We start from the raw sequence: 12,295 nt of genomic DNA, 5'->3' as shown, positions 1-12,295 counted from the left end.
GCATTCTGGCGAAATCCCTTCTTCTCCTCGCTCGACGACTTGTTGGCTCTGAGTAACCTCTTCCTGGTCCCGATGTCCTCTTTGTTGACCTCTGTGGGAGAACGTCCCTCAAGAACGCCTCAACGTGATGAAGAATGCCTTCTGATACATGGGCAGCCTTAATAATGCCACAAAGGGCCGCCTGGCGGGCGCCAACGCCAAGCTTGGGACTGAGATCATCCAATGATTTAAGAAGTTGATCTCTAAGAGTTCTTGTTGGTTGAGCGTTCTCGGTAATTAAATTAATGCTCACATTGGCATCCTCAACACCGGAAGCTGAGGGCGAGGGCTCGGCGTTTTTACGCAGGCACTCCAGGGCGACTGCCACTCGCTCTTTGTGTTCTTGTGTGCGACGAACACCCTTGATGGCCTCTATAGAGCGTTCAGGAAAGGTCACAGCCAGGGCTTTGTTCATAAATTTTGCATCCTGCAGCTGGAGTTCAGCCTCCCGATAGGCGAGTATATTGCGTTCTTCTTGTGTCCAGCGGGCTTTAACTCGCTCCGTACTTACAGCCATATCAGCCGCAGCAGGATGTGTTCTGCGCATATGCTGCCCCAGTCCAATCGCCGTAGTGAAAGAGCGTAGGCAACCAGGTTGCTGGCATTGAAAGGATCCAGGATCCGTGGCAGGAATGGGAAGTTCTGGTAGGGCCTCAGGCGAGTCCGTAGCCAACTCAGCCGCCGGGTGGATCCAGTTCTTGTGGGCTTTCAGCCCTTTCATCGTCTTAAAGGTCCTTTGACAAAATGGACAGGACACAAAATTAGTTGCAGGATTCGCTGCTAATGAGCTACTAGCAGCAGCATCGTTCCCTCCAGTTGAAGGTTGAGGGTGGGACACTCTTTTGTGCTGGCGGAGACCACGCTCCGTCGCAAATGTTCTCCCGCAGGAGCACTCAGGCATATCTGCAGGCCCGCCTGAACTATCAGCTGGGCTCCGATCCGCAGCGGCGGTGGAGAAAATAGCAAGATTCTTTCTTCAGAAGCGCCAGCAGGAAAAGGGCACCAAAGAAAATTAGGCACCACGCCTAGAGGATACCGGCCACTGTTTAGCACCCAAAGCACTTGCGTACAGAGGGCCCGGGGGACACCGCGTGGAGGTACAGGGCTCGGATTTTGTCCCCCAAATTTTGTCCCCCGGATTTTGTGCCCGGATTTTGTCCCCCAAAGCAGATTATTCTTACTCCCGCCTGTCACTCGTTTTTGAATGGCTTGTACTACAAAAACATGGTGGGATCGATTCTTGGTCGTCCTTTGTGTGATGGGCTACCGAAAGCAGATTATTCTTACCTCCGCTGTCACCCGTTTTCGGATGGTTTGTATTACAAAAACATGGTGGGATCGATTCTTGGTCGTCCTTTGTGTGATTGGGCTACCGAAAGCAGATTATTCTTGCTCCCGCCTGTCACTGGTTTTTGAATGGATTGTATTGCAAAAACATGGTTGGATCGATTCTTGGTCGTTTTTTGTGTGATTGGGCTACCGAAAGCAGATTATTCTTACTCCCGCCTGTCACTCGTTTTTGAATGGCTTGTACTACAAAAACATGGTGGGATCGATTCTTGGTCGTCCTTTGTGTGATGGGCCACCGAAAGCAGATTATTCTTACCTCCGCTGTCACCCGTTTTCGGATGGTTTGTATTACAAAAACATGGTGGGATCGATTCTTGGTCGTCCTTTGTGTGATTGGGCTACCGAAAGCAGATTATTCTTACTCCCGCCTGTCACTGGTTTTTGAATGGATTGTATTGCAAAAACATGGTGGGATCGATTCTTGGTCGTTTTTTGTGTGATTGGGCTACCGAAAGCAGATTATTCTTACTCCCGCCTGTCACTCGTTTTTGAATGGTTTGTATTACAAAAACATGGTGGGATCGATTCTTGGTCGTCCTTTGTGTGATGGGCTATTTTTTTTTCATATTCCCTCTCAAAAGGAGAGGTACTTCCCCCCACCCCTACATCCGCGCGATGCGGTCGCAGAGTCCTCTTCAGCCGTGGAGTGAGACCACGGACGTCATGCGGCCGAACATCCTGTAGGTCCGGGCGCCTCCTTGCAGTGCGATCACCGAGAGCATTTTTATGTCAGTTTTCTTTAAGCCCATGTCCAACAGGTCATTGGCACTCTCTCTAGCCCATAGGCCTTTGAACGACGTTGTAACGCTGCCTACGAGTGGGTCATCTCCTCCCGTTTCTTCGTGGATAAGAGTGAGCAGGTCGTGTCTTGAGTACTTGAGTACCTTGTGTCCGTGCGCCGCGGGGAGGTCAATTCCTGTCCCTACAACTTGGGCGTCCAGCACACGGACTACGTTGTTCTTAGTTGCAATAAGGTCCGGCTTAAGAAATCCGTCGTGGACCTGGAACCTCTTTTCCTTCGATACCGACCAGCCCAGTTCCTTCAGTTTGGTCTCGACAAATCGTACCACGTTGTCATGTCTTTTTGTTCGGGCCCCATGAGTGCGATAGCATACTTGTAGGATGTGCGCTAGGGTCTCATTACTCTTACACCCAGCGCGGCACTCCCTGGGGCCTTCTCGTCCCCTCTTGGACCGGGTCAGACAGGGCAGCGCGTTGGCTCGGATCTTGACGGCATCTATAAATTGATGCCCCTGCATTATGCGGGTGCCTTCTTGCAGCCATGCGTGAGCATATGGGACATCGTAGGCTTCGCGCAGTGCCCTGCCATCGTTCGTGGCGTAGAGGGAGTGGGCCCAAAGTTTATCCATTGCCTCTGTAGTTCTTATCAGGCGCCCACATCTCCGCATCGCTGCCTCGGTCTTCCTCACGGTGTCAATCATGAATGGTGTCTGGAGCATACCTCTCACCATGGGGCTGTCTGACATTTGGAGAGCAGCGATCCTTTTTCTAATCATCAACGGGACATTCCATCTTAGTGAAGGTACGCCGAGGCCGCCTCGACGAACTGAAGCATGGAAGAACGGCACCGGGACGTCGTGGGGAAGATGTAGCCATTGTCGTACTGCTGCTCGAATTAGCAAGTCCATCTTTGCCAACATCTTAGTGTTCCAGCGCCCAAGTACCAATCTATGGTAGAATCGGGGAATTAAGTAGCAGCGCAGCAAAGCTAACTTCTGCTGGGGTTTCAGAGGCGCTTTCTGGATGTTTTTCAGACCGTCCTCCAATTCGTGTGTTGTTGACAACGCTCTATCATCCGGACGAAACAAGATACCCAGGTATCTCCATGTATACCTGGGCGACGCAGTAGGTATAGGGCTGTCACCAATTGTAAAGGTTCGTTCGTCGTCCACCTTCATCCTCTTCTGTCGGCCTGAGGCCACCAACGAAATCGTCGCTGATTTCTGAGTATTTATTTTCAGGCCTCTCACCACCATGAAGCGATGAATTGCGTCGAGTCTTTCTTGTAGACCGCCAGGCGTCGAGGCCGCTAGAACTATATCATCCGCAAATGCCATTATGTTAAATGAATTTCCCTGGATGTCGAAGCCGATACCATCATTCACTGTCTTCAGAAATTCATTGATGACGAGATTGAACAAAATGGGCGATAGCGGATCGCCCTGGCGTACACCTGCAGTGGGCTTGACCAATCTAGTAGAGTTACGTAACTGGAGAAGCGTAGGGGCGTCCTCGTAGAGTTCCCTGAGGTACCTCACGAAAGTGCCCGACAGACCAGATCTTCTGGCCGCTCTCAGAATAGCCTCATGTGTCACCGAGTCGAAGGCCTTCGCGAGGTCCACCGTAGCCAAATAGAGGGATTTATTGGCTCTCCTACTCTCCGCCAGAGCCGCGCTCAGCATCCAGACATTTTCTGCGCAGCCGTCCACCGGGAGGAACGCGCGCTGCCGGTGGTCAAAGTTGACGAAAGCTAACAGGCGGCGAGCCAGGATGCGATGGAAGAGTATTTGTAGCACGGAAGTTATGGAGATTGGTCGGAACTCCTGTGGTTGCTTCGCCGTAGGGGTTTTCGGCACGAAGACGGTTCTAGCATTCCGCAATACTGTCGGGGGTCGACCGCATAGTATGAAGAGGTTCAAGAGCAGACGCAGAATGGTCATGGGGACTGCCCTTAACGATGTTGCCGAGATATTGTCCGGTCCAGGCGCTGATGACAAGGAGGGCAAATTCGCCTTTACATCTTGGGCAGTGATGACGTAGAAAGGGTCTACTTTCACTGGAATCCTGCGTTCGTCGTCGTCCTGAGGGGGCGGGGGTGGGGTGGCCGTCATAATTGCCTCCCAAGAGTCCAGAAACGAGGGCTCGTCCTCGACTGCAGGCGAACCGTAACCATCGAGGACGAGCCTCGCACAATCACCCCGACGCCTCTGGAACATAAATTGCATCTTCTTATAGTTGATTCTTTTAAGTTTCCTTTTACTCAGCCTGGGCGGCTCCTGGGGACGCTCCACCCTAGGTCCAGTTCTTCTGCGGTCGTCCGTAACGAATACATCACGTAGGTAGTCGTTGAGGAACAGGGTGATATCTACGCCCTGTACAGCTTGTCTTGCAATGTCAAAGAGTCGGTGCCCCTGGAAAGCGTCTGGAGGAGGTCGAGAGGCAATTTTTCCCACCTCTGTACGTATGACCTCAAGGCGAGAGGGTGGCAGTTCCCTACCGTATCTTATCAAGGGATCCTCTTGCTGGGACGAGTTAGCGTTGACGTCCGACCGTACCTCCTGGCTTGGGGGAGGGGTACTCTCTGCGCTGGCATACGCCGTAGGCTTCTCCAGTAGACTCTGAACCAGGTCTCTATATGTGGGGTCCTTCCTGTTGCATTTTATGGCCTCTAGCGTTGTTTCTGGGAAACTATCGTGTAGTGCCATATTGATAAACCTCGGGGGGTTATCCATACTCTTCATCGCCGCCTCGGCGACAGCCAAACGGTGGCTTTCTTCGGCCACCCATCGAGATCTTGTTCTCTCCGTTATCACATCTCTGTTGAAATCCTCAGGGTGCCGGGCTTTCCGGTGCAGGCTTAAGCCTGATTTCGTTGTAAAGGCGCGGTCGCACATGGGACAGCTCCAGTTTATCGGTTTGTTGTCGTTACTGCACCTTTCCGCTATCGGTTGTGCTTCGTGTGTCGTGCCTTCTAATACTTTACTTGTGCCTGGGTTGAGCAATATGCCTTCAGATCCTTTACTTGTACTTGGAGGATTCATCCTTGGTAAAACTCTATGTCTTTCGTCGGTCTCCGATCCTTCCTTCACTTGTTTGGGGCCCGCTCTTGGTCCCAGGGCATGCTTTTTAAGACCCGCATGTACCCTCAATCCCTTCATGGCTGAGAATGACTTCCCGCATGGGCAAGAGAAGGATTCCGGACGCTGTTGTTCCATAGGATCTCGGACGGACCCTGACGGGTCCCCATCGCACGGGTTATCGCTAGGAGTTCCTGCCACGCGGCAGGAACTTCCTCTTGAATTCTGTCTTGACTTCGTGCCTAGCGTGATTAGCTTCGCCGAGGGTGGCAGCCTTGGCAAAGCGGTGGTGGGTCAGAGCTCCGTTCGTCCCCGAGGCCCGCGAGGACCAAGGGTTAACAGGTTGCACCACGAGAAGGTGGAGATGACCACTTCCGAGGGAGAGGCTGTGTATTGCGCATCCACTCAGCTTGTAGCACCAGACAGGGCGAACCCCCCACCGAGAAGCTCCAATCCCCCACCCCCAGTTAACTGGGTTACAGGTAGCCGCAACACTACCCGGTGAATGGAGAGAGGGACCGCCCGGGCGGAGCCGTCACTGACCTGGCACCAGGCCCTGGCCGAAACCAGCGCCCAACCCAAGGAGATTATTCTTACCCCCGCCTGTCACCCGTTTTTGGATGGTTTGTATTACAAAAAAAAAATGTGGTGGGATCCATTCTTGGTCGTCCTCTGTGTGATTGGGCTACCGAAAGCAGATTATTCTTACTCCCGCCTGTCACTGGTTTTTGAATGGCTTGTATTGCAAGAACATGGCGGGATCGATTCTTGGTCGTCCTCTGTGTGATTGGGCTACCGAAAGCAGATTATTCTTACTCCCGCCTGTCACTGGTTTTTGAATGGCTTGTATTACGAAAACATGGCGGGATTGATTCTTGTCGTCCTTTGTGTGATTCGGCTATAAACTCTTTATTGCACAAAGTACAAATAAATCATTCTCTTTTATTAATGGAAAAAAGATTAAAACCGATTTTGACGGAAGGTTGTCCGATGGAATGTGCGGAAACAGTATACCGACCCTAGCGCGGCAGTTAGCGTAAGACAGGTCACCATTCTTTTGGACCATCCGAGAGAATAAAGAAAGGCAGCTCCCGATTTCTCCATAATCTCCCGCTCGCTGAACGTAATCGGTTGGTGGACCACCACCTGGCAGTCGGTTAGGTCCCCTATCTTTTCTTCTAGGCCAGGGACCCCGTACTTTCTTTTCTTCTCGTTGGCGAAGGAGGTCAACGTCTTGAATTCTCCTCGCACCTGAATATCCACTACGAAAGCTTGGTCGTTCCTGCAAAAACCAGATCTGGTTAGAAGACGAGGTCGTTCACCTTAATTTGGGGTTCTTTGTACACTCTCGTGCCGTCTTCCTCAATCTTCTTCTTAATTCTGTTGACCAGGTTATCGTGGCGCTTAACCCGCGCTCCATGGGTTCTCGGGCAGCTCTGGATGACATGAGACACAGATTCGGCCATGTTGCAGCTCGCACTGCATCTTGTGTTCTTACTCCGACCCATGGAGCATCTGAGCCGAGTAGGAAGAGCATGCGCACGGAGTTTCACAAGGTCTATGTACTCGGATCCCGAAACAAATTTTGGTGGCTCACGTATCCATATATGCTTTGATCCCTTGGCTGCTTCGGCGAGTCCTCTACCATCCGCCGTGGCATACAGGGTGTTTCTCCAGTAGTTCCGCTGCGCCAGCGGTGAATCCAGGATGGTATTCCCCCCGCAGTAGCATGTTCCGAAGTTTGGTGGTGTCCTTCAGGTATAGGGAACACGTTAAAACTTCTGCCAGTAGTTCGTCGTCCCTTCCTGCCATCCTGTTTATCCTGGCCAGACGTATTCTGGGGAGAGCCAACTCGAAAGATGGTACACCAAGACCTCCATCACCTATAGCACTATAAATAAAGGCATTTGGCACGTCATGTGGAAGGTGCAAAAATGACCTCACCTAGTGTCTAATACGCCTGTCCCACAGTTGTAGCCTGGCAATGTCCACCTCCGAGACGGACCAGTCGTAGATGAGCCGAGGAAGGAGGTAGAAGAGAAGCATAGTTATCTTTTGGTGGAGTTTTAGAGGGCATCCGCGCAGTGCATCAAGTTGATGTATGATGCCATTGATGCGAGGGGAGATCCTACCAAAGGAATTTATATCCACGCCTAGATATCTTAGGTTGTCGCATACTTGCAAGACTGTAATCTTCTCGTCTCCCACCAAGTACTCCCTTGGGACTACCTTCGTCAGCTTCTGCCTCCCAGAAGGACTGATAGTGAGCGCAGCACACTTTCCGACGCTGATGTGGAGCCCCCTTGCGCTCGTAAATAACGTGAAGTTATCCAATAGGGTCTGGAGACCTTGAGGAGTTCGCGCAACCAGGATCATATCATCGGCAAAGGCCAACGCCGAGATGTTATGGCCCCCAATATCCGGTTCGATATCCGATGGCATTCCTGCAATAAGCTCATCAAGGACCAGGTTAAATAGGAGCGGGGATAACGGGTCCCCCTGGCGGACCCCCTTTGCCGGCCGGATAGTCCTCTGGGTATTACCCATCTCTAATGTCGTTGCGCTACTCCCATAGAATACCATGAGGTTGTAGTGGCCGCAGGTCGGCGCCGCCAGAAGATACGAGCCCAAAATAAACGTTGACGCGCGCTCACTGGCTCGAGTTCTTAGCGAGCCGAGTGCAGTCTCTTTCTGTTGCCTCCTTGCTGTCTGCCTGTCTACTTCTCTCCGCGACAAGCCACAAGTGGTGACCCGAACAATGGACATTCCCCCCGACGCTCCTTTGGAGCCACCGCCGCCCCGTTCCGCTCAGCTTATCGAGAATCCCTCCGTCGGCACGGTTGGCGTTAAAGTTCACTTGCCCCCTTTTTGGACAAAGAACCCTCGGGCATGGTTCCTGCAAATCGAAGCCCGATTTGCTCTTCGTCGCATCACCTCGCCGCTTACAAAGTACTTAAACGTCGTGTCTGCTCTCCCTCCGGATATCGCTGATCAACTGGATTATCTCCTGGCCGCCCCTCCGCCCGATAATCCTTACGAGCAACTCAAAGAAGCCATTCTAACCCGCACCGAGTGCTCAGAACAGTCGCGCATTCGCGAACTGCTCTCCGGTGAGGAATTGGGTGACCGCAGACCGTCGCAGCTCCTCCATCGCATGCGGTAGCTGCTTGGCAGCGCAGCCGACACTCAGCTTCCAATATTGAGGGAGCTTTTCCTCCAGAGGCTACCACAGCAAGTGCGCATGGTGCTGGCGGGCTCAGAAGAGGTTTCCCTTGAGCACCTCGCTCAGCTTGCGGACAGGATTATCGAGCATTCCTCACCATCTATCGCGCCTGTCTCCCGTGCAACTCCCGCTACCTCTTCCTGCGCCGCTGACGATGTTATTGCATCGCTGCAAGAACAAGTCGCACGATTGTCGGATGCCGTCGAGAGTCTGTGCTCTGATTTTTCTCGCCGACGCCGCACTCGACGATCTCCTTCTCACACCCGCCGCCGTTCTCCTTCTGCTCACGCCGATGAGCGGCGCCCGTCCAGCGATATTTGCTGGTACCATCAAAAATACAGCGACAACGCGTTCAAATGCACACGGCCTTGCTCTTGGTCGGGAAATGCGGAGGCCGGTCGTTAGTGGCGGCCTACGATTAGGGCCCTCCAGGAAGCCGCCTGTTCTTTGTCACCGACCGAATTGCCAAGTACCGCTTCTTAGTGGACACCGGAGCTGAGGTCAGTATTGTACCTCCCACGCGATCTGACCGCGCCCGTGGACCGTCCACTTCGAAACTCCAGGCTGTCAACGCTTCCCAGATCTCGACATTCGGCCTGCGTTCCCTCGCCATCGAGATAGGACTTAGGCGCCTCTTTCAATGGGTGTTCGTCATAGCGGATGTCCCCTACCCCATCCTGGGGGCCGACTTTCTTCACCACTTCGGACTTGACATCAGCATTTCCCGCAAGAAGCTCGCTGACTCGACAACTGGCCTTACAATCTCCGGGCGTGCCTTCCACCCACCCAAGTATGGGCATTCGAACTGTGGTCCCCACCTGCTCCAACGCTGAGCTGTTGCTCGACTTTCCGGCCATCACGAAACCCTGCAACTTGGCCATTCCCCCTAAGCACGCCGTCTTGCTCCATATCATCACCACTGGTCCGCCGGTAACTGCTCGACCGCGCCGTCTCGTTGGCGAACGGCTGAATATAGCGCGTCGGGAGTTTGACCACATGTTGCAGCTTGGGCTGATTCGACCCTCTTCCAGCCCCTGGTCATCCCCGCTGCACATGGTCCCGAAAGCCTCCGGAGACTGGCGCCCGTGCGGCGACTACAGAGCCCTTAATGCGCCACCGTACCGGACCAGTATCCGCTTCCACACATTCATGACTTCACCCTCGACCTCGCCGGCGCGACCACCTTCAGCAAAATTGATTTGGTAAATGCCTACCATCAAATCCCTGTGGCACCGGAAGACATTCCAAAGACAGCTATCATTTCACCGTTTGGCCTTTTTGAATTCGTGCGCATGCCATTTGGGCTACGTAATGCCCCCGCAGGGGGCACCGGCTTCGGCTGGTGTTTGGTGAGTGGCGCCACCACGGACCCCAGCCCCCAGTCCCAAGGTGTTAACCGTACCGTGCCGAGGGGATGCAAGGTGAAGGGTCAGAAACCTTGAACGGTGGCGGTCGGGGTCTTGGTCAAGCCCCGGCCGATGGGTTTTCCTTAAAACTCCGGGACCTTCCCACATGTATGAATGTGAAGTGTGGGTGACCAATGGGAACATTCATTTTCTTAAACCTCATATGGTTAAAAATTCTATTTCCTCCTCGATCGCGGGCGGCAAGCGCCCGCGGACCGAAGTCTTCAAACAGGCGTTCGACGCCTTTCAAGCAAAATACATTGTCATTAGCAGTGCAAGCACTGATAACGAACAGAACACTCCACTTGGAAAAATGTCACCGTTTTTCATTGAGAAGGCGGTGGCATCGCTCTCAAAAAATGTGACTGAAATTAAGCGCCTCAGATCAGGTGACTTATTGCTTAAATGTACCTCGGAAGCCGACTGTGAGCGAATTCTGAACACACAGCAGATGCTCGGAATCAAAATATCATCAACGTTGCATAGGACTCTGAATACCTCCCGTGGTGTTGTGTCGTTAGCTGAACTCATTGATGTTCCGTCAGAAGAAATTCTTGAAAATCTGAAAAGCCAAAAGGTGATCGACGTAAGAAAAATCAAAATCAGGAAGAACAATGAGTACATAACGACACGCAACACAATCCTCACATTTGACTGCCCGACTTTACCAGAAAGGCTCAAGGTAGGGTATCTGACTGCAGAGGTGCGGCCATATATCCCTAATCCACTCAGATGCTTCAAGTGTAACCGCTTTGGCCATCCTTCCGATACTTGCAGAGGTTCTTCATGCTGTGCCCGCTGCAGCATGCAGGACCACAACTCTAAGGAGTGCAGAGGGCCGGATCACTGCGTCAACTGCGCAGGTGACCACCCTTCATACTCTAGGTCTTGTCCAAAGTGGAAGTTTGAGAAAGAGGTGATGCACATCAAAGTCACACAGAAACTAAGTTATCCAGAAGCCAGGAAGAAGGCATCTCCGTTCCAGTTCCAGAAATCCTTTTCATCTGTCGTTAAAGAGAAACCAAAGATGATCTCATGCGCAACACAGACAGAGAATACAACACAAAGTGAAGAAACATGTACACCTCTCTCTGAAACACCACCTCCTGTAACTGTAACCACAGCTTCCCAACCCTCTTCTGTGGCGTCACTCTCACAGGCGCCACTTTCGTCATCGCAAACCGTGGAGGCAAGCTCCATGGAATGCGATGATGACACGAGCTCGCAAGGCTCGTTCGCGAGCGTGAGCTCACAATCTCAAAGAAAGCCTAAGAGCAGTATTTCGGGGAGTGGCTCACTCCCCGATATATCGCCCAAAGAACTCGCGGCTGCGCGGAAAAAAACTCCGAGACAGCCCATAATGCCCCCAAAGAAGAAATAATGAAAGTTTCTTTACACCACAGTCTCTTCCCTATGACGGAAACGCCTCTTGTGCACACGTTTCTCATTTTCTATATTATGGCGATCCTTCAATGGAATTGTCGAGGGCTTTTTACTAATATTGATGATGTCAATGATCTTTCGGACAAGTATGACACACTCTGTTTTGCACTACAAGAGACGTATTTGAATCCACATCGAACACATACACTACGGAGATGGAACTTGTTCCGAAACGATCGGGTTGATGCAACACGTACATCTGGAGGTGTTGCTATCCTCACATCAAAAACCCTCCCTGCAAAGCACCTTCCACTAAAAACAGCACTCGAGGCAGTTGCCGTTCAAATATGTCTTCAGGGGGTCATAACTGTATGTTCCGTATACCTGCCACCATCAGCTGTGGTTGCTCAGAACACTCTCGAATCTTTAATTGACGAACTCCCGCCACCTTTCCTCTTACTGGGAGATTTTAATGCCCATAACTGTTTATGGGGCAGCTCGAGACTCGACCGGCGAGGAAAAATGCTGGAAAACGTATTACTCTCTAGGTCTATCTGCCTTCTAAACAAAGGAAGTCCTACGTATGTAAGCAGCGCTAACCAATCTTTCTCTGCCATCGACCTCTCCTTGTGCAGCCCATCAATGTTTCAAACCATTGACTGGGCAGTAGAGCAGAATCCTCGGGGTAGCGACCACTTCCCGGTTGTCATGAAACTGCATAATACCACTGTAGCAGCAGCGTCATAATCATCACCAGCACCGCCATCGGTTACGCGCAGCACTGCGCGTGACCCGAGCTTCCGTTTTCGGTTCATCGCCATTAACCGTCATTAAACCCATCAACCTCAGTAGAGCCTGGTCGCCTCATTTCTCGCTCTACAACTGGTGACCCGAACGTGATGTCTTAGCGTTCCACCATCATGAACGGCGACCAGGCTCTACTGAGGTTGATGGGTTTAATGACGGTTAATGGCGATGAACCGAAAACGGAAGCTCGGGTCACGCGCAGTGCTGCGCGTAACCGATGGCGGTGCTGGTGATGATTATGACGCTGCTGCTACACCACAAATACCTTA

The 12,295-nt window shown here is 52.1% G+C and overlaps 2 protein-coding genes across 2 annotated transcripts; both read left to right on the top strand.

Annotated features, from left to right (window-relative positions):
* Nucleotides 1-7,965: 7,965 nt before the first annotated feature.
* Nucleotides 7,966-8,370, top strand: LOC135372178 (uncharacterized). Its single transcript, XM_064605867.1, has one exon. It carries the CDS (start codon nt 7,966-7,968, stop codon nt 8,368-8,370), a length of 405 nt encoding a protein of 134 aa, XP_064461937.1.
* Nucleotides 8,371-10,149: 1,779 nt separating this feature from the next.
* On the top strand, nt 10,150-11,217 carry LOC135372177 (uncharacterized). The gene has a single exon (XM_064605866.1). The coding sequence runs from the start codon at nt 10,150-10,152 to the stop codon at nt 11,215-11,217; it is 1,068 nt and encodes a 355-aa protein (XP_064461936.1).
* Nucleotides 11,218-12,295: the final 1,078 nt, after the last annotated feature.

This window comes from Ornithodoros turicata, unplaced genomic scaffold (genome assembly GCF_037126465.1).
Source record: "Ornithodoros turicata isolate Travis unplaced genomic scaffold, ASM3712646v1 Chromosome13, whole genome shotgun sequence".
NCBI lineage: Eukaryota > Metazoa > Arthropoda > Arachnida > Ixodida > Argasidae > Ornithodoros > Ornithodoros turicata.
The sequence above is the reverse complement of the archived record's forward strand: the minus strand, read 5'-3'. Positions and strand labels throughout refer to the sequence as shown.